At 60.0% G+C, this 19858-nt stretch overlaps 1 protein-coding gene across 1 annotated transcript in view; it reads left to right on the forward strand.

Moving 5' to 3' along the window:
* The window catches only part of GPR132 (G protein-coupled receptor 132), a 57166-nt gene that overhangs the window by 33644 nt on the left and 3664 nt on the right, over positions 1-19858 (forward strand). Inside the window, exon 5 of the mRNA XM_021679935.1 lies at positions 18968-19085. Coding sequence (XP_021535610.1) covers positions 18968-19085 — 118 coding nt within the window. The remainder of the gene's footprint in view (positions 1-18967; positions 19086-19858) is intronic.

A 19858-nucleotide genomic window follows, 5' to 3' on the forward strand; every position in this document is an offset into this window, starting at 1 on the left:
GGCAGGGAGGTGGGCGGGGCGCGGACTGGCAGGCTCCGGGCAGGAGGGGGTGAGGGGAGGGAGCAAGGAATCTCTGAATCCGCTGGGGGAGGGCTCCGGGACCGCTGGGACCGCGACCCCCCCTCTCCCCCGGGGCACGTGCCCCCCCCCACTGTACCTCTGGGCGCAGCAGGCCCATTCACTGCTGGGGAAACAGAGGCCTCAGGTCTGAGCGCATGTGGCGGGAGTAGGGGGTTTGTGGCGAGGGCGTCGGTCCAGCGCAGGGGTGCTGAGAAGCCCCCAGGAGCTCCTGGGGCGCCGCGGGCAGCGCTGCAGGGGAGAAGCGAGCCCTGAGCCTGCGCTGAGCGGGTGGTCGCCTCCCCCGCCGAGGCGCTGGACCGGGAGCGGGGGGTGAGCCCGCGGCCGCGCAGTCGCGTGGAGCGACCCCCGGGGCCAGGCCCGGAGGCGCAGCGCGGGCAGCGGCCACCAGGCGGCAGGGCAGCGCGGGGAGTGACGGAGGCTGGGGCCCCAGAGCCCAGCAAACGCGATTTCTTAGGTGGGCTGCGTCCGGACCTGAGCACCCCTTCCAGGATGCTGCCTGGGGGTCACAGGTGGGGAGCCAGGCCCCTGACATCAACCCCTTCATCCTGGAGTCCCTGTGCAGGAGCCCAACAGGGAGGCGGCTCTTCGGGGACATTAGGTGAAAGAAACGTGAGGCCCCCCCAGCCACCGCCTCTATGGGGTGACCCTGAGCAACTGACCTCCCTGTGCTTTTGTTTCCCCTATAAAATGGGGGCCAGGGAGGGGGCAATTCCTAGGCTGCTGTTCCTCCTTGTTCCTAGGAAAAAGGGGATCGGTGGCGGGTCCCGGGAGGGCTGACCCAGGCTGAGCTGCAGTGGGGGAAGGTGAGCCCTGGGCCAGGAGAGGGTCCTCTGGGACTAGAGGCTCCTGACCTGACCCTGGGGGTGCTTTGATCAGGGCCCAGCCATGGGGGGCTGGGACTGGGCAGCTGGGAGGGCACATCTCCACCAGGGCCTGGCCACTACAGATGGGGATGCCACTGAGCATGCCCCCACCCACTGGCCCCAGGCTGGCGGGCACGTTGTCCCTCTTGTCCCAGGCACTGTGGCCTGTCTCCCTAGAGACAAGCGCTCAGCCAGGAGGTGGCATGGAGGGATCTGGGGGCCAGAGGCTCTCCACAGCTCAGAGAAAGCAGGAGAGGGGCACGCCTCTGTGCTCGGGCCAGCTTGGGCCACCTTCTTGCCCGCTAGGGTCACTGACCCTGACCCCAGCACCACTCCCTGGTCTGTGGTCTGGGGAAATGTCAGTAGCTTCATAGAAAGGATCTGGTAGACTTTTATCTGAGGGCAGCTGGGGGATTCCCTGAATCACGAAGAAAAGTTCCCAGCAAACTTCCCAGAAGGTGGCACAGCCTGAGTCATTAGCCATTTACTGTCTGGGGAGCAGCCTGGGAGGTGGGGGGGGGGCAGCCTGCAACAGGGACCCCCCCACCCCGTATCAAAGCTTAGCTGTAGGTACCAGCCTGAAGGCACTGTCCCCAAAGTGGGCTTCTCCCTCCAGTGGATGCTGCCAGCCTTCTGCCCCGGGACCCCCTCCCCAGACGTGTGCCCCACCACGGCCCAGCTCCATGGAGGGAGGAGCAGGTTGGGCAGGACCCCCTAGAGTCCTGCCATCACTCAGCGTCAGCACAAGGTCAGAGTTAGTGGCCTTCCATCCTCAGGCCACCAGCAGGAGCACCTGTGCCAGAGCCAGAGCACCCCCCTCCTCTGTACGTGGGAGCAGAATTAGAGGTCAGAGGAGAGGTGAAGGGCAGGGGGCCTTTGCATCTAGAGGGTCTAGATACTAGCTGATGCTGTCCTTCCTCTCCTCTTCTGCTGGTATTCTTGGCGGTAGTCCAGGGTCAGGTGGGGAGCAGGGATATGGGGCCTCATTTTCCCAGGACAGGGCCTGGCAGCTGTGGGGAGGCGGGAAGTGAGGGGAGAGGGCAGGTCTTGGTCCCCAGGGAGCCCCCTGCCTGCCTCTAGCCCCTCGGTGCCCTACTTGACAACCCAGACTTTGGGCTGAAATGACTGCTGTGACCCCTGGAAGCCGCATGGGGTGGCTGCCCCGAGACTGGTTTAATGAGCATGACAGATGACCCCTCACCCCAAGTGAAGCCTTGAGGACCCAGGCCCATGACATCACAGGCAGGGCATACACTCTAATAGCCTCCCCATCCTGAGAAATGCACAAATGTCTGATGGCAGAAAAAGTTGTCACAGACCCCTGGGTAAGCTGAAATGATATTTATTATGGAGTAACTTAAACTGATGCATCCAAACCCAAATCTACACTTCAGCAGAATGCACCCTCCCTTCAATGCCCAAGACCTGCCCACCTGCCCCTCTCCTGCCCACCTCACTCCCACCCTGTGTCCCCACCATCAAGGCCTCTGCTTTTCCCAAGCTCTTCCCTCTGCTCATCCCACAGGGCTTGGCCTCAACATCCAAGAACCCATTCCGGAGCCCGTGCAGTGTAGGGTTAATCAGCAGGCCTGGGTTGTCCACACCCTGCACAGCCCGAAGAAAGGTTTGGCCCTTGCCTGGCACCTAGCAGGTGACCTCTGAGCCCTCAAAACGTCTGAGACCCCTGTCCCTTTGCTGGTCAGGAATCTGTGCACAGCAAGAAGCAACACAGGCCTTGGGGGTGGGTGGCCGGCAGGCAGCAGCGACCTGTGGCAGCCCCAGGGACCCAACTACAGGACCTTTCTCCTCTGGTTTCCCATTCTCCAGGGCACAGGCCCTCGAAGCAGTGCTCTCGGTTCGAGTCAGCCCTCCAAGGGAAGAAAGTGGGGCTTGTGGAGAAAAGGGAGGGGGTGGAGTGAATGGATAGAGAGATGGGCAGGCGGGACGATGGGTGGATGGTTGGTTGGATGGATGGATAAGTAGATGGGTAGATGGGGGGAGTTCAGGCTAGAGGGAGGGAAGGATGAGGTACAGAGGGAGGGACGAACAGAGGCATAGATGGGTGGATGGATGTGAAGGGGTTCAGGACAAGTCTTGCCAAAATATGCCATTTTGGTATGAAGGCTATTTTGAGCTGAAGGTAATTAAGACCCCGTGGGCTCAGGAGAAATTTTGTCCCTTCCCTAAATACCTAGAAGAACCTAAATTGGGAGTCTTTGCCAGAATAAGAGTTATCATCAGAGACACAGTTTATGTGAATGACCCATCTCTGTGGCAGGGCAAGCATCTAATTAGCAAACGTCTGTTCTCCTTCTCACGGCCCTGTGAACTGCCCTCCTCCACTTTGAAGCCCAGGCCCCCATCCCAATCCGTAGCTCAGGGTGGCATAAATACTTCCTTTTACCCTTCTGTCTTGGGACCTCTCCTGTGGGTGGTGGTTCCTATACAGACAAAATTAATTTGTTTTTCTTCTGTTCATCTGTCTTGTGTCCATTTTATTCTTAGACCACCTGGAAGAACCTTTGAAGGGTAGAGGAAAATATTTCCTCCCCAGCAGATGGGTGGATGGAGGGATGTGTGAAGGGACAGGTGAACTGTGGGGTATTCAGGCTGAGCTTGTGGGGTTTCGCCGTACAATTCTGTTAACTGCGCTGAGTGTCTGAAAATACAATCCAATGTTGGAGAAATTTTTATAGACAGGCGCTGTAAGACATGCCCTCGTACTGCTGAATAACTAATGAGCAAAGGACGAGATCATAATGGAAAATTTAAAATACCCAAAACTGAATGATAATGAAACAGTGCATGTCCAGACTCGAGGGCAGCAGAGCGGCGCTCCCAGGGAATGAGTACAAACACTTATATTGGAATAGGAGGAAGCCTTGGGCTTTGAAAGCTGGGACCCCCCCCTTAGGAAGCCAAGGGGCTGGCCTGAGGGGGGGGCAGCGGCTGTAAAGGGCTCAAGGCAATGAGGCGGGTGACGGAGATATTTTCTATCTGTGGTGCCAGCAGTTATCCCCTGGATGCCTTTGTCGAAAGTTGGAACCACATCCCGTGCGTAAGTTAGCCCCAACTTTGTAAATCAAATAAAAAAGGAAAGTTGCGGGGGGAACAGAATAAGCCCAAAGAAAGGTAAAAACCAGAGATAAAAAACAAGACTGGAGATCAATGAACTAAAGAACAAGGTGTGATAGACTGTGATGAAGACAAAAGTTAGTTCTTCCAAAAATTCATCTCCCACTGAAGCAGACCAGCGTCTGGGAGGAATAAAAACAACAGGAAAAGAAAGGAAAGAAAAGACACCAATAAATAACATGAATCAACAAGAGGCTGTAATTGCAGATTTAGAAGATAATAAGCCACAGACTGGCAGAAATTTCTTGCAAACATCCATCAGGTACAGGACACGTAGGCAGAAGCACGGGGAGCTCTCAGAACTCACCAGTGTAGAAACAACCCAATTTAAAAATTGGCCAAAGGTCTGAACGTGGCACCCAGGAAGGCGTCCAGAAGGAAGGTGGCACACGAGAGGGTGGTCCCCAACCTGCGTCATCAGGCAAATGCATATTAAAGCTGCGGGGCGGGGGTCCCCCGGCTCCCCCGCTGGGACACAAGCCCTGCGGCCAGAGGCAGCCTTGAGGCCCCCGGCTGCTGAGCACGCAGCTGGTGCGGTCGCTGTGGGCGCCGGCTGGGCCATTTCTCCCCCTGCGATGACTCAGGAACTCCATTCCCAGGTGCTCCCTCAAGAGAAATGGAAACTCATGTTCGTGCACAAGCCTGCATGTGAATCTTTACAGCAGCGTGGTTTATGATCCACCCAAACTGGAAAAAAACAGGGGCTCTTCAACTGACAGATGCACAGCCGGCTGTCGGTCCGTGACATGAGTACCGTTCAGGACTGAAGAGGAAGGAGCTATTTACGAGCAAACCACGGATGGATCTCAAATGCACCTTCTGTGGGCAAGGGCGGATTCGCAAGCCTCTATAACTCTGCTCATGGTGTTCTGGAAACGGCAGGAGCAGAGACAGGGGACACAGAGCAGGGGTCGCCAGGGGTTGGGGTGGGGGGCAGCACTGACCGCCAAGGAGTGGCAGCCCGAAGGAGTTTGGGGGTGCCAGAGCTGACTCTGCCGGGGACACAGCCGTGTGCATCTGTCAAAACGCATAGGACTGAATGTCACAGAGTGAATTCTACGGCATGTAAATTAAAAAATTTAAAAAGGCAAAAAAAATCAATTCCAAAAAAGTGTTAACGAGAGAATACTGTGAATAACCGTATGTCAGTGTTTCTGAAAACATAGATGAGACAGAAACATTATTAGAAAAATAGAAATAAGAAGTTGGACTAGTTGTATGGCCAGCAGGTCAATGGAAGCAATACCTAAAAGTAGTCCCATGTGGGCACTTGGGGCCGGAATAGCCCGTTTTGCAAATGAGGACGTGGAGGTGACCACGTCAGAGTGCGGAGCCCCAAAGCCAGCGCAGGGTCAGCTCTCCTGACCACGTCTGCCGGGGACAATCTGCTCCCACAGCAGAGAGGAGCCAACCAGAGCCCAGCGCCCAGGCCGCAGCTAGGACCCAGGGCTGCAGCTGGGGACGGAAGCCTGTCCCCTGCCCCCGCCCCACCACACTGACCAGGGTTTCTGAGGCTCAGCCTGGGGCCAGTGGCGGTTTGATCACAGCCCGGCCTCCAAAGGCGAGACAGGGCCCTGCGGAGGCTGAAGGTGGCAGTAGGGCTGGGTCTTCTAGAATGGCCATTGCCTCCCCCGCAGAAAAGCCTCAGGGTTGGGCAGCCAGTGCCAGGCACGAGTGAGGGCCCCTAGGCTCCAAGAGTGGTACACAGCCTCCAGCAAAGAAAGGACAGTTTGCAGGGAGCAGGGCGCCATCTTACAGACATCCCACCCCCCGGGGCCTGCCTTCCCCTGCTTCTTACCCCAGAGCAGCCCGGCCCAGAGAAGCCAGGAGGCCTGCTGGGGTCACGCAGCAGGAAGGTGGGTCCGGGAGTCCCGAGCACTGCCCATGCTCCTGTCCCAGCCAGAGCCCCGTGCGGGGTTCCTGCGTGTGTGAGTGTGAGTCTGTGTGCACGTGTGTGTGTGCAGTGTGTGCACATGCATGCAGCCACGCGTCTGTGCGTGGGCGAACAGCGCCAGGTGGGCGCTGGCAGGGGTGGGGAGGAAGGCGTGACTGAGGCCCTGTCCTGGTGGGCGGCGCCCCTCCACCCCGGAAGGAAGCCTCAGCCCAGGTGGCGGTGGGGGGCAGGGAGTGTGGAGTCTGCAGGTGAAGGGCAGGAAGCGGAGGCCGCTCCCACCTCTGACCTGGATTCTCTGTGAGGGGAGGGGCGTCCAGGAGCCCATCAGATGCGGGACGGCTTCACACCTAGACGCACCCCTTCCCTCCACCCTCCAGCCCCCGCCCGCCTCTCCCCCTGCCCTGAGCATAACCTCTTGAGTGGGTCGGCGGGACCCCCTGCCCTCTGACCTGCTCCCATCTTTCTGTGGGCAGGTGGCTGGCCTCCGAGGCCCTTAGGCCCGAGTCTTCTCTGTGCCTCCTGGCATCGTTGTCCCCTGGGCAGTGCCCAGCTCCGGCCTCTCCTGCCCGCATCCAGTGGGTCCCCTGCCCCTGCCTCCTCTCTGTCTCCTGGCCCTGCGGTCTCAGGCCTGGCCACTGCCCTCTGGCTCCGTCCTCACCCTGACCTGGTAGAACAGCCTGTGGGACCACACGGCCCCTCACCAGAAGGTTCTACTGGCCGGCCCTGGGAGACAAGCTGCACAGTCCTGGCCCTCTCTCCCTCCCTGTGGGCCCCAGGGGCACGCACTCCTCCCAGCCTCCTTCTCTCTGTCCCTCTGCCCCGACGTCCTTCCAGACCCCAAGTGCCCTGCAATGCTTCCAGTCACTCTCCAGGATTGTGGCCGTGCTCCCAGGGCAACACGGCCGCGTGGCCCCCATGACCTCTCTCTGCTGACGTGAGGGGCCCGCTCCTCGGGCTGCAGGTTCCCAGAGGCCTGGGGGAGGTCCCCTACCCTCCAGACCTGCCCAGGGTGGTGCATACAGCAGGTGCTCCGTAAACACCCCCAGCCCAGCGTCCTGGGACCCCCAACCTGGGTGTTACCCAGACTGTTGAGAACTGAGGTTGGCTGGAGGCCTGTTACCCTGCAGAGGAAACCAAATTGCTTCCGCTGAGAGTGGCGGGCTCAGATACCAAGGGTGTTTTTGTGTGACTGCTATCTAGGATGTGTCAGCCTGCGGAGGGGGAGAGGGAGGGGGAGCCCCACCCTGGCATTCCCCTCCCCAGTTCACTTCTGCTTTCTTCTGTATTGCAGAGGGTACGGGCAGGAGGAAGGCACAGGGTCCCAGAGCCCAGGGGTGAAGGTCGGGTCTCGTCCAGGCCCCAAGGGCAAGCCGCCCCGGCTTTGGCTGCTGCCGAACTCCTCACATCCACCACTCCGGGGTTTCCCCAGGGCGGGGGTGTGAGGCCCGGGGGGGCCTCCTAGCTGCAGCCGGCAGCCTCTTCATGGGGGCGGGGAGAGTACAGAGCAATCCCAAGCCCTCCCTGGTGCCCACCGCCATCAGGGCTCCCCCCTCCGGCATCATGGCGGGGAGGGGTTGTCTTGTACATTATGGGATGTGTAGCATCATGGGTACACACCCCCTAGACATCAGGACCATCCCCCCAGTGAAACCCAAGAATGTCTCCAGAAAGGCCAGATGCCCCCTTGGGGGAGGCGTCGCCCTGGTCGGGGGCCAGATGCCCCCTTGGGGGAGGCGTCGCCCTGGTCGGGGACCACCAGGCGAGGCCCTGGCCTGGCCATGCTGCAAGGGTGGGGGTGGCCGGGGGTCTCCCCGCGGCAGGAGGAATCCAGCAGGAAGGACCGGGTTTTCATTTCTGATCTGCTGCTGACCTTGGCAACGGAGGATCTGGGGGAATGAGCCGGAAAAGAAGGCTCACACTGAGGCACTGTGTTCCGTGAGCCTAGTGGCCGCCCGGCCACGCGGTGTGCCACCCTGAGTCTCCGTGGCTCCCTGCCTCCCGCTGGGCGCCTGGACCGAGCTTCCTGAAGTGGCCAAGGGAGAAGGGGTCTCCTGCGTGCTTTGGGAGATTTCTGAGGTCCTTCTGTGTCCGGGGCAGCTGAGATGTCCTCCAGGACAGTCTTCTATGAACTTCCTGGGTCTGTGGCTTTTCACGCAGCGAGCGGGTCTGTTAGCCCGCCGTCTGTCCCGCCAGAGCCCGCTGCCCCCCGCTGTCCCCCTGCTGCCCCGAAAACCCCTGCTTTCTTCTGTAGCTTTATAGTTCTGTTTCTCACCGGCTCTGTGACCCCCTGGTGCTGGGTTTCCTGTGCGCGAGGAGCCCCTTGTTGTGTCCCAAGCGCCTCCCCCGCCCCGAGGTTGGGCGTCCTCCTCTGCCCACCCAGCAGTGGCTCTGAGTGGCAGGATGCTGGGCCTACGCATAATCTTCCGAGAGCGGCTTCCACTGATGGGACGTCCACTCAGGCGACGGCGGGCTCAGAAGCACCAAAGGAAATGGGGTGTGGACCCTGCCGCCCGCAGGGCCCGTGGCCTGTCACACCAGCAGGACCCGGTGTGGCTGTGACCCCCTCTGCAGGGCTCTGGGATCCTCGGGTGCCCCCAGTAGATATTGGTGATGTGCATCCCCAAAATATCACCCAAGGTGTCACTTGACACTTCCTGCTTACGAGTTGATGGCTCTTCCTGGAGATTCTGGGGTGAGCAGCAAGGGTGTTCAGCATCACTCTCCCCCCTGAAGGACGGACTTCTGTTGGTGGACGCAGAGGTAGCTGCTCCCGCTAATGCCGGTGGGCCAGGAGTCACGTGGTGATGTTTTCAGTTCTCCACAGTGATCCTGCTTCCAGAGGTCTGAAGGCAGGGGGTTTCCTGTGGTTTCCGCGGGGCCTCCGCTCGTCCATCAACCCTTCGGGGGGTCTCCCCCAGACCCCCTCTCCCCAGCCTCTCTGGACCCTTTCGTCTGGGGGCACTTTCATCCCTGGGCCTGGCTGTGTGCACCCCACTCCCTGCCTGGGACCTGCCCTTGCCAGGTCAAAGCAAAGCTGGTGACCCTGTGTGCCCGAGGCACGACGTGGCTCCATAACCCATACGCCCCTTCTCGCTTAGGAAGAGCACCCAGCATGGACGGGCACAGCAAAGATCACATTTTCCAGCCTCCCCTGCAGCCAGGAATGGTCCCAGCCCTGCATTCCCGAGGACGTAGGACCAGGGGTCTGGGTGGGAATTCTGGGATGTCTCCTCAAAGGGGAGGGGCGCCGCCATTGTCCACTTTCTTCCTTCCCGACACCTGAGGTACAGACGTGAAGGCGGCCGATCAAGTAGCCTCTTGGGCCACGAGATAAGGCACCAGTTTCCCAAGGCTATGGAAGCTGCCAGGCCAGCCCCCAGAGAGACAACCCCTGTGTGTGGAGCATGGTTATCTGGGGCAATGGGGGCAGCCTGTCCTGGCTGAACCAGGACCCACGGTTCCCACTCAGCAGGTGCCCTGGTCAGAGGAACATGGTCTGAGAAAGAACATGGTCTGAGAAAGAGCCTTTCAGAATCACTGAGCTCTTGGGGTGTCCCCTCTCAAAAGCCCCGTTCCTGCCCCAGCCTCTTCCCTCTCAGGGCGGCTCTCTTAGGAACTGCCCCGAAAACCCCTTCCGGGCTGGTGCCTGGGAAACTCCTGCCCTCTTCTGAGGACCGCCGAGCCCCTGGAAATCCCAGCAGCCCCCTGCCTTTCTCTCCTCTAGCCCCTGACTCAGCCCTGCTCCAGGGAGGGGGGAGATGCCGAGAGGCGTCGGGGAAGGAAGACGTGGCAGCCGATGGGTAACGTTACCATGAGAACAAATCCAAAGAGACAAACCATATAATTAAGCCGCCAGAGGCAGTGTGGGTCATGGGTCCACTTTGGGACAGCTTAATGACTGTGGTTCACTGAGACACATTGAGGACATGGAGCCTGGTGCCCCCACCTCCTCAGCAACCAACAGGTGACAGTAGCCTGGGGTCCACTGATGAGCATGGATTAGGGAAATGTGGTCCATCCACACGATGGACGATTACTCTGCCTTCAGAAGGAAGGGCGTTCTGACCCCCGCTCCCACATGGCTGGACCTTGAGGACCCTGTGCTGAATGAGATCAGCCAGACACAGAAGGGCAAAGCCTGCATGACCCACACGTATGAGGTCCCCAGGGGGGTCAGATTCGTAGACATGGGTGGAAGAGTGATGTGTGCCAGGGAAAGGGGGGCTTGTGCTTCATGGGGAGAGGGCTTCCGTTTGGGAAGCTGACAGGGTCTGGAGATGCTCGAGGCGGCTGCACATGGTGAGTGCAGTTAATATCGCCAAGGTGTACACTTAAAAGACTTCAAAGTGGTTGGAATTGTAAATGTTTTGTTATGTATAATTTACCACATTAAAACAAATCCTGGGGCGCCTGGGTGGCTCAGTCGGTTAAGCGTCTGCCTTCGGCTCAGGTCATGGTCCCAGGGTCCTGGGATCGAGCCCCGCATCGGGCTCCCTGCTCGGCGGGAAGCCTGCTTCTCCCTCTGCCCCTCCCCCCACTCGTGCTCGCTCTCTGGATCTCTCTCAGATGAATAAATGAAATCTTAAAGAACAAAACAAAACAAAAACAAAAACACAAATCTATGAGTCCTTGATGATACTCAGAGAGAGAAGACTCTAAGTCCTTAGCTGCCCGTGGAGAGCGTCACCGCCGGCGGGGCATGTCGTTGGCTTCCAGTTGATGAGAGACCTCTTTCAGGCTGTTGCTAGATGAAGCCCGTCTGAGATCTACACGTTGGTTGAATCTAGGTAGTGGCTACTGGAGGGCTCTACGTTTCCTCCTTCTCATTATAAAGACTTCAGAAATTGGGAAGAGAATGGACACCTTTGTTTGGGTACGCAGATGCCTTGAGAGAGCCAGGAGCAGGGCAGGTGGGAGAGAGCCGTCAACGCCCACACTTTGTACCTTCTGAAATTCAAATCCATAGGACCTATTTGAAATGGTGAATAATTTTCGCTCCTTGAGAGAGGAAGAGCATGATGTTGTAGTCAGGATAAACGAAGAGCCCTTCCAGGTTTCGTGGGCACCCACCCAGCAGAAGTCAGGAGGTAAATGAACCCCAGGCGTATTGTCAGGTGGCTGCAGGCCCCCCTCCCCCCTGCCTGGAAGACGGCCAGCCCTCGGGAATAGGGCCCAGACCCCTTGGCCGGGTGAGCTCATCTCTGGTTCTCTGCAGGCCCGTCCTCCCCGGGAGCCTTCCTCCCTCCTTTGCAGCTCAGGAATTCATGCACTGGAAGAGACGGTGCAAACCCGGCGGGTGGAGGTGGGCCTCCAGCAGAGGATTCAGCTGACCTAACTTGAATCAGTGGTCATCCTTGACTGACCAACCATGTGCAGAGATGATAATGGTCCGGGTTGGAGCTATGCTTCACACCTGGATCCATCAACAGAAAACATGGACCCCTGAGCAGGGCTCCAGAGGGGAGCAGGTCCCGGAGGGGGGCCTGGGCCATGAGTATGTACACCCAGCGTCCCTGGAGACCCCTGGCCTAGCTGGCCTGATGTGGGCTCTGTGTCTGCCGAGGCCTTACCTCCCACGGATGCCTGGGCCTCTGGCAGCTGCTGCCAAGGGAGGGTGGGTCTTAGGCCCACCCAGAGTCTTAGCTCCGCCTGCTACTGCCCATCTGGGAAGAGGTGTCCTGGGCCCGAGCCCCGGAGAGGGCAGTGGCCAGACCCCGGGTGGGTGTTTCTGGAAGGCTGAGGTCAGCCCTACGCTCAGACCTACACATACTCCATGCCCAGCTTTCTAGGTACTTGGCAGCCGCCCACACCCATGAGAAATCACTGTTCGGGGTGGGGCTGAGCGGGACAGCAGCCCAGAGCCACAAAGACCCTGCACACAGCCCTGGGGCGGGCTGAGACCTGAATGTGCCTTGGGGAAAGAGCAGAGTGGGGGTGCACCTTCCTGGGGAGTTTCCCAGCCCTGAAAGTGCCCGGGTGCCGTTGTCTGGGTCCACCATCATTTACTGTCCCTCCTGCAGGGCTGGCCACAGATCACCCCGAGTGTTGGTGGGCCCAGCCCTGCCCCCGTGGGCTAAAAGCGCCAGGACCGAGTCAGGCCTTGGTGGTGGGAGATGTGGTTTCGTCTCACCCCCAAATCCAGAAGCAGCTCGTTGGGCAGAGGGTGGTTGGTAAGACAGGGGGCTGCCTATAGCCCAGGGCATTTTCTAAGGAAAGTGGGTGGATGTTTGGATCCAAGATGTTTTCGCCTGGGGTCCTGTAAGCCGGGGAGAGGGACAAGCAGCCGTGCCTGCCAGGGCTGGGCAGTGCCTTGGCGAGGGATGCTGTGTCCTGGGGAACCCAGGCGGCCCTCCCAGAGAAACTCACCTGCAGAGTCCCCTGGGCCCGGCCGCTATCAGCTCTAGGGGTCCAGAGGCAGAGCCAAGGACAGACTGTGTTGGCCCCTTCCTGCTGGTGGGACCCCACCCCTAGACAGGAAGTGGGGAGGGAGGGCCCCACGTGACGTGGCTAGGCCTGCCTGGGGGAGGACGAATGGGGGCCCTAGGGCAGGAGCCGAGTTCCTCTCCAAGGGTCCCTCCCCGTGCCTTGCCCTATCTTGTCTGGGGAGGCTGGGCACACAGCTCACTGAGCTGGTTCCGTCTGTCCGGCCCCAGCTGGGAAGACGGTGTAGCCTGTCTCTGAGTGTTGGGACAGACACAAGGAGAAGTGAGTCCGGGGTGGTTTCTTGCATCTGCCCCAGGAAAGTTCCAAGGCATCAGCCAGATGACACCTCAGCTGGGCTAGTCAACCCGGGGCCTGCCGTTTACGGTAAGGGGAGTTCTTTTTTTTTTTTTTTTTAAGATTTTATTTATTTATTTGACAGAGACATAGCGAGAGAGGGAACACAAGCAGGGGGAGGGGCAAAGAGAGAAGCAGGCTTCCCGTGGAGCCGGGAGCTGGACGTGGGGCTCAATCCCAGGACCCTGGGATCATGACCTGAGCCGAAGGCAGATGCTTGACGACTGAGCCTCCAGGCGCCCCAGTAAGGGGAGCTCTAAAGGAAACACTTGGACCCTGCGACTTCTTGAAAGCACTCAGCTGGGCCTACAGAGCGTGAGTGTGAGGTTTGCCTCCCTAAGTAAGTCATAGGCCCCACGTGCTGGGGGGCAGCAGGGTGGTGGGGTGGCGGTGTGCGTGACAGTTGGGGTCTGAAAGCAAAGGTGATTGTTGGCGTAAAGGTGGGGGCTTGGTCAGGGGTCTCAGCTTGGGGTCCTTCACCAAGAGCGAACCCAGGGGCACCAGTGTGTGCAGATGTGGTAGGGCAGAAGGGTGTGGGGGTGACAGGGGCGGCAGCTTCTGTCCGTACCCAAAAGTCTCTGCCTACCCTGAGGTTTCCTTCTGTGAAGCTCTCACCACGGCTGCCGGTCCACGGGGGCCAGAGAGTCGGAGCTCAGGGGCAGGTTCGCCCCTGGAAACTCTCCAGGGTGGAGAGGTGGAACCTTTCGGGTGCGGTGGCATTGTGGCTGAATCTCGGGGTGCTTGGTGGGTGAGATATAAAGGGCCTGGCCCCCTTGCCTCCAGGGACTGCCTGGGCTGAGGGGCACATGGCCAAGAGGAGGGACGGGGGGGGGACAGCGAGATGTCTGCCGCGGGGACGGTCCCCTGGTCGCAGGGCATGGTCCTGGGGCTGGGCGGCTGGCAGGCCTCTCAGGATGCTGTCTGGTGACGAGCATGGGCCGTGGGGTGTTCCCCTGTCGAGAAGGGTGGGCAGGCTGCCGAGGATGGGGAGTCAGGCTGCACTGTTCTTTCAAGTGTGTTTGTGCTCGGAAGGGTGACGAGATGATGTTTTAGGGGACCTGCCAGGCAGAGGGTGGACGCAGAGTCACCTGGGGCAGAGGGGGACAGGACAAAAAAGGATGGACACAGTGGGAGATGTCAGCCTCATTACCAATCAAAGAAATGCAAATGAGATTTTAAACCGTGCATTTAAAAATCTATTGGGGTCGCCTGGCTGGCTCAATGGGTAGAGCACATGGCTCTCCATCTCAGGGTCCTGCGTTCAAGCCCCATGCTGGGCCTAGAGATTTCTTTAAAAAAAAAAATCTATCAAAATGGAAAGAAAAAAGCATGGGAAGCCCACGTGGGAGATATGCCATGGGGGCCGACAGCTCAGGAACTCCCTCCCCAGAGTTTACCCCAAACACGAACACAGACATGGAGTCAAGGGGGCGCCGGGGGGCTCATCAGTGAAGTGTCTGCCTTCAGCTCAGGTCATGATCCCAGGATCCTGGGATCGAGCCCCGCATCGGGCTCCCTGCTCAGCTGGGGGTCTGCTTCTCCCACTCCGTCTGCCGCTCCCCCTGCTCGTGCTCTGTCTGTCTCTGTCAAATAAATAAAATCTTTTAAAAAAGAAAAAAGAAAAAGAAATGAAGTCAAGGATTGGGCGTGAGGATGTGGGGAACCTGGAAGAACCTGGAACATCCAGCCATGGTACAGCCGATCCCGGCCCTGGGGGTTTCAACAACGTGTCAGGATGGGGCAACCACTCGTACAAATGCCAAGTGAGCCAGGGCAGGGTGAAAATCGTGTGCATCCTGTGGCTGTGCTTCTGGTTCTGCTTGAAAAGTTACGTAATACGAGTTAAAGAATGTATTTTCAAAGACTTGAGGGACGTGCGGCAAACCCAGGACGCGGAACGCCGGGGACAGTGCCGGCGAATGCAGGGCTCCTGCCCTGGGAGAGTGGGCCGGCTTAGCAGCATTGTGAGTGGGCCACGGGCTCGCGGGCTCGCTGGGGGAGGCACGCTGTGAGCCGCGAGATGAGAAGGGCCAGAAGGGGACCTGGTGCAGCTGGAGGCAGAGAGGCCAGGTCTGGCCAGGAGGACGCAGGGCTCGCGGGCCCCCGGGATGTCGTGCCCAAGGCTGGCAGGGGACCAGGGGCAGGGGGAAAGAGGCTTCGGGCTGACCCGGCCCACCCACCCGTAGCTCTGTGGCTACCGTGGCTTCCCCAGAGCACAGACCAAGCACAGAGACCCCCGAGGTTCAGGCCCAGGCTGGCATTGCAGGTAGGGCTGGCTCTCCCCTCCCCTGCGCCCCGGGGCTGGGAGCAGCCAGCCACTGAGTCGGTCCATCCCGCACTGTCTGTCTCTCCCCCTGCCCCGCTGCGGAGACCTGCCTCTGTGGGTCCCCAAGATGGCCTGCTGGTGTGGAGTGCAGAGAGCCACCCCCACAGCCCTTGTCCCCCCCACACCATCCGGCCCTGCAGGAGGACCCACCCGCCCCCGGCCCAGGGAAGACCCTGGCCGTGCTGGGCGCTGCGGTCAGCACCCGGGCTCCACATCCGGGCCCGGCTGCCCCACGTCCTGGCCGCCAGGATGATGCGAGGGCCCACTGAGGTTGGCGGGGGTGAGGCCCTGGCCCGCTCTGGGGCCTGCTCACCTGGAAGGGGGGGGGCACAGAAAAGTAGGAGAAAGTAGGGGCAGTAGGGGTGGTGAGCAGGGGAGACAGGAAGACCCTGGGAGGCCCGTGGGCTGAGGTCGGAAGCTACGTATCCATCAGGCAGGGAACAGGACAGGCTCTGAGGAACGGGAGGTGAGCGGCTAGAGCGCTGGCCAACGGCGGCAAGACCACGGTGCTCGATGTCAGAATGCCCTGGGGGGCTGGGACCTGCTCTCTCGGGCCCCCCCAGCGCCCAGCTGTTCCGGCCTGGGCCTGGTGCTGGCCCTCGGGCTCTTCCAGGGAGGTCCCTCCCTGTCCCTGTCCCTTCTGTCCAGCCAGGCTGGCCCCAGACCTGGACATCAGCACCTGGCATTACACGGACCACATGAGCAGGGCCCTGGGCCTCAGGGGCAGCCCTGGGAGAGGGCCCTTCTGCCGGCGGGCCGCACTTGGAAGGAGAGCACACATTTTCAGTTGGGCCACCACTTCCTCTGATATTTGCAGAAGCGGCTTCCAGAGATACCACCCCCTCTCTGCTCCTGTGTGCTTCAGGGAAGAGCGAGCAGTGGAGGCCCCAGGGTGGGGCGCTCAGCACCCCAGCTTCCAGAACGCTGCAGACCTCCCCGAGCCCCTGCCTCAGGCAGCTCACCGTTCTGAGGAAGGAAATCTGGCCCGGGGCGAGGTTGGCGTGTCCGTCCCACCCGTGCTCCCGGGGCCCAGAAGCACCCGGATGCCTCACAGGTCGCCTGGCCTCCCAGCCACTCCTCCCTTGGGGACCCCGCTCAGTCCCCCCCAGCCGGCTGGGTCTCTGTTCTGGGGTGTGCCCCGCGCAGGCTCTGCTGTGTGGCCGCCGGGAGCAGCTTGGCCCCTCTCTTTAAGGGGCAGAGTCCTGCACGTGGTCCTCCTGGGCCAGGCCACAGACCTCAGGCAGAGAATGCCCAGGGGCGGCCCCGCTTCCCAGCGTAGGTTGTCGGGGGCTGGGTGGGGGGAGCAGATCTGAGACCTGGGGTGGGACAGGCAAGGCCCAGTGACCCTCCAGGCCCACGCCTCCCGGCCTATCCGGGAACATCAGCCTCAGAAGGTTAATACCTTCTACTGTTTCTAGAGTCCCCTTTGTCTGGATTTTCCAGGTAGGCCTTGAAAGTCCTTGCTAAGTCAATCAGCTTTCTGTAGCTTCAGGCACACATCCCGGCCACCCTAGTCAACAGAGAAACAGTGACAGGGCGGCTGGGTGGCTAATCTACTCTTAGGGTGCAGCCACTGGCTCCCCATGGGCGTCTCCCCTGAGGAGGCAGCCTGGGGTGGGGTGGGGTGGGAGCCAGAGCAGGAGCCCCTCTGGGCCCAGCCTCTGCCCTGCCTCACAGGGCGGGAGCCAGCGGGCCCCCAGCCTCTGCTGTGCCATCCGCGCGGTCAGAGGATGGGTTTAGAGCGCTCGCCTCCGGCCGGACACTCTGGCTGATGAGGACAGAGGCTGTTTCCGAGGCGCCTCTGCCTAGGCGAGGAAGCAGGCACCCTGGACGGTGCCCCTTACCTGCCAGGACCCGCTGTGCCTTCAGACCGGCCCACACTCCGTGCTCTGTAGGCGTCGTGGGCGCTGCCTGGGGGTCCTGGTCCTGTCCACACGGGGCGATGTGCTGTGACGTGCTTCCAGGTTGCATGCACTTCACATCCTGGCTCATTATTTCACCAGGAAAAATTCCTAGAAAGGATTTTACATGATCGAAAGTTAAGCACGTTGAGGATTTGGGATGCATGTTGCAAAATTGTTCCCCAACACATTTGTGCCCGTTGATGCTCCTATCAACACAGGAAAGGGCACCCACTTCCTCACACTTCTGCCAACACTGAGAATCAAAGTTCTTTATTTTTGCCAACCTCATAGGCAAAAAAAGACTATCATTGTGATGTTTATGTTTACGTTTCTTTGATTATAAATGGAGTTGAACATTTTTTTTTTAATTTTTAGGAGCTGTTTTTATTTCTTTTGTGAATTATCTGCTTATTGGCTTTGAAACTTCTTATTTTTATTGATTTGTAGATGTTCTTTATATATTAAGGAGCTGCTGTTGTACCCCATAAGATAAATACAAGATTTGGCACAAAGTAAATGCTCACTAAGCATCTGTTGAATGGCTTCATTTGTGATTTAATCTGATTTCCCCAAAGTCATTTCACCTTCCTCTTTCTCCAGGTCATTTTAAACTCTCAGAGCAAACTTCTCAATAGGATTGACAGAATGTGTGACGAGTACTAGACAGCCTTTCAGAGCCACCATGATATTGGAACCCTCCTATATGCCAGGTGAGACGCCTTCCCTTCACGTCTCCTTTGACTTTAAACATTTAGGAGGGAGCCTGTAAGAATTTTTGTACGATGCGCTTTGCCTCAAACGGGATACTTAGTTCAAAACTTAGCATGCAAAAATAGATTTACCGAAATAAAAACTAAGCCATAAACAGTGAAGGTGGAGGCTCTCCGTCAAGACATCGGGGGGCATCTGTTTCTTTATTGTTTCGAAGTGCTAGGAAAGAGCAGGAACAGGACCGAGGGGGCACCAGGGCCCCCCACCCTTCCCATTTCTGGGGCAGCGCGGAGCCCCAGAGCTGTCTCAGATGCCCCACGGGAGCCTCTCACCCCGTCTCCCTGTGCCCCCTCCACCCACCGCTGCCGCCCCCGTCTTGGGCGAGAACCCACAACTGGGCCTGGCCGCGCTCACGCCCCTGAGCGCCGGCCCCTCGCCTCCACGTGGGGATGACAGCACCTGTCCAAGGCCTTCGGAAGGGGGCGCCCGGGGGGTCAGCCACACGGCCGTCCCGCCCCATCACGCTGACGACTCAAAAATCCAGCAGCCAAGTGTCGGCGAGGCTGTGGAGGAACTGGAACCCCGTGCACTGTTGGTGGGAGCGAAAGCAGTGCGGCCGGGTGCAAAGCCGCTGGGCTGTTCCTCAAAAAGCCGGACATAGAACTTCCCTGTGATACAGCAACTCCACTTCTGGATATTTACCCAAAAGAAGTGAAAGCAGGGTGTTGAGGAGAAGCTCCACGCCCACGTCCCGGGCAGCAGGACTCACGAAGGACAGATGTGGGAACGAGCCAGGTGTCCCTCCACAGATGGATGTGGGGACAAGCCATAGATGGACATGGGGACGAGCCGGGCGTCCCTCTGCCAAAGGACACAGGTTCGGATGGCTCCAGCACACGGGACTGTGACCCGTATGCCGCCGGCTGGGACGTGGGTGGCCCTCGAGGACATGGGAGAGAAGCCAGGCACAAGAACACCCCCGTGGGCACCTCCAGAACGTGGGGGGCAGGCCCCGGGCAGCTGAGCGGAGCTCCGATGTCATGGGGACGGGGTGTGGGTCTCACAAGATGACAAGCGTCCTGTGGAGGGGCGGCGGCGGTGGCTGCACGGCAACGGGCATGTCGCCAACGGCCCTGAGCTGCCCATGTGAAAATGCAAAGACGGTAACTTTTCTGTTACGTGCATTCTACCAGAATCAGAGCACTGGGGGAGACGCGTGAGTGGAATGACCGGGCGTCAGGGTCCGGCCGTGAGGCTGACGGACCCTGTCGCTCAGGGACGCACTGTCGGAGGCCTGACCATGAAGCCCCAGCAGGAAAATAAGCCAGGTGCCGCCGGCGGCCTGCACTCCACGACAGTGGCCCTGTCCGGCCGGGCTGCCGAGACCCAGCGAGGCGCGTGCGCGGCCTGCAGGAGCCCTGGCCGGACGCCTGCGGCGAGGTCAGCACTTGGGATATGCTGCTTTCCTAACCGAGTGGACGTCCACGCGGGGAGGCCGCGGCGTCGTGACTCAGGGGCTCGAGAAGCAGCAGCTCCCTTCCGTGCCCTCACCGAGGCCCAGCCAGACCCGGGAGGGGCCGCCGTGGCCAGAGGAGCGATCGGCCTGCGCTGGCGTTGGGCTGGTGGCTGTCCACGCTCCCTGCTGACCTCGGGTGCCTGTTCACCTCGGGAGCATGAGCGCATGGGGGAGGAGAGGTGGGGCCCAGGGCTAGGATGGCGCGGCGTCTCCGGAGGAACGGAAAGGCAGAGCCCAGGGGCACAGGCTTTGGGAAGCACGCGTCATCTCGAAGGCCACAGACGCTCATCCCCGTGACGGGTCTCAGGGGAGGGCGGGAGGGAGGAGAGGCTCCAGGGAGGCTCTGGGTGCAGGTCGGGGCTCAGAGGGGGCCCAGGAGAGCAGGCCGGGCAGGAGCGGGCGGTGCCTGGGATGCGGCGGCTTCCTTCCCCACGGCGGGTCCCCAGACAATGCGTGAGGCACGGCTGTGTCCCTGAACCTTAGTGCTGGGGTCGCCCCTCCCAGCACAGCACTCTGTCTTCGTGACTCATCCACCCACATGTCCCCTGCCCCTCAGGAGCACTCGGGAGGGAGGGCAGGTGAGGACCGGCCTCGGGCTCTGGCAGCACGAGCGTGGGGTCGGGCCTCCTTGCTGTTGGACGGGGTGGTGAT

The sequence above is a fragment of the Neomonachus schauinslandi genome, chromosome 9 (genome assembly GCF_002201575.2).
Source record: "Neomonachus schauinslandi chromosome 9, ASM220157v2, whole genome shotgun sequence".
Taxonomy (NCBI): Eukaryota; Metazoa; Chordata; class Mammalia; order Carnivora; family Phocidae; genus Neomonachus; species Neomonachus schauinslandi.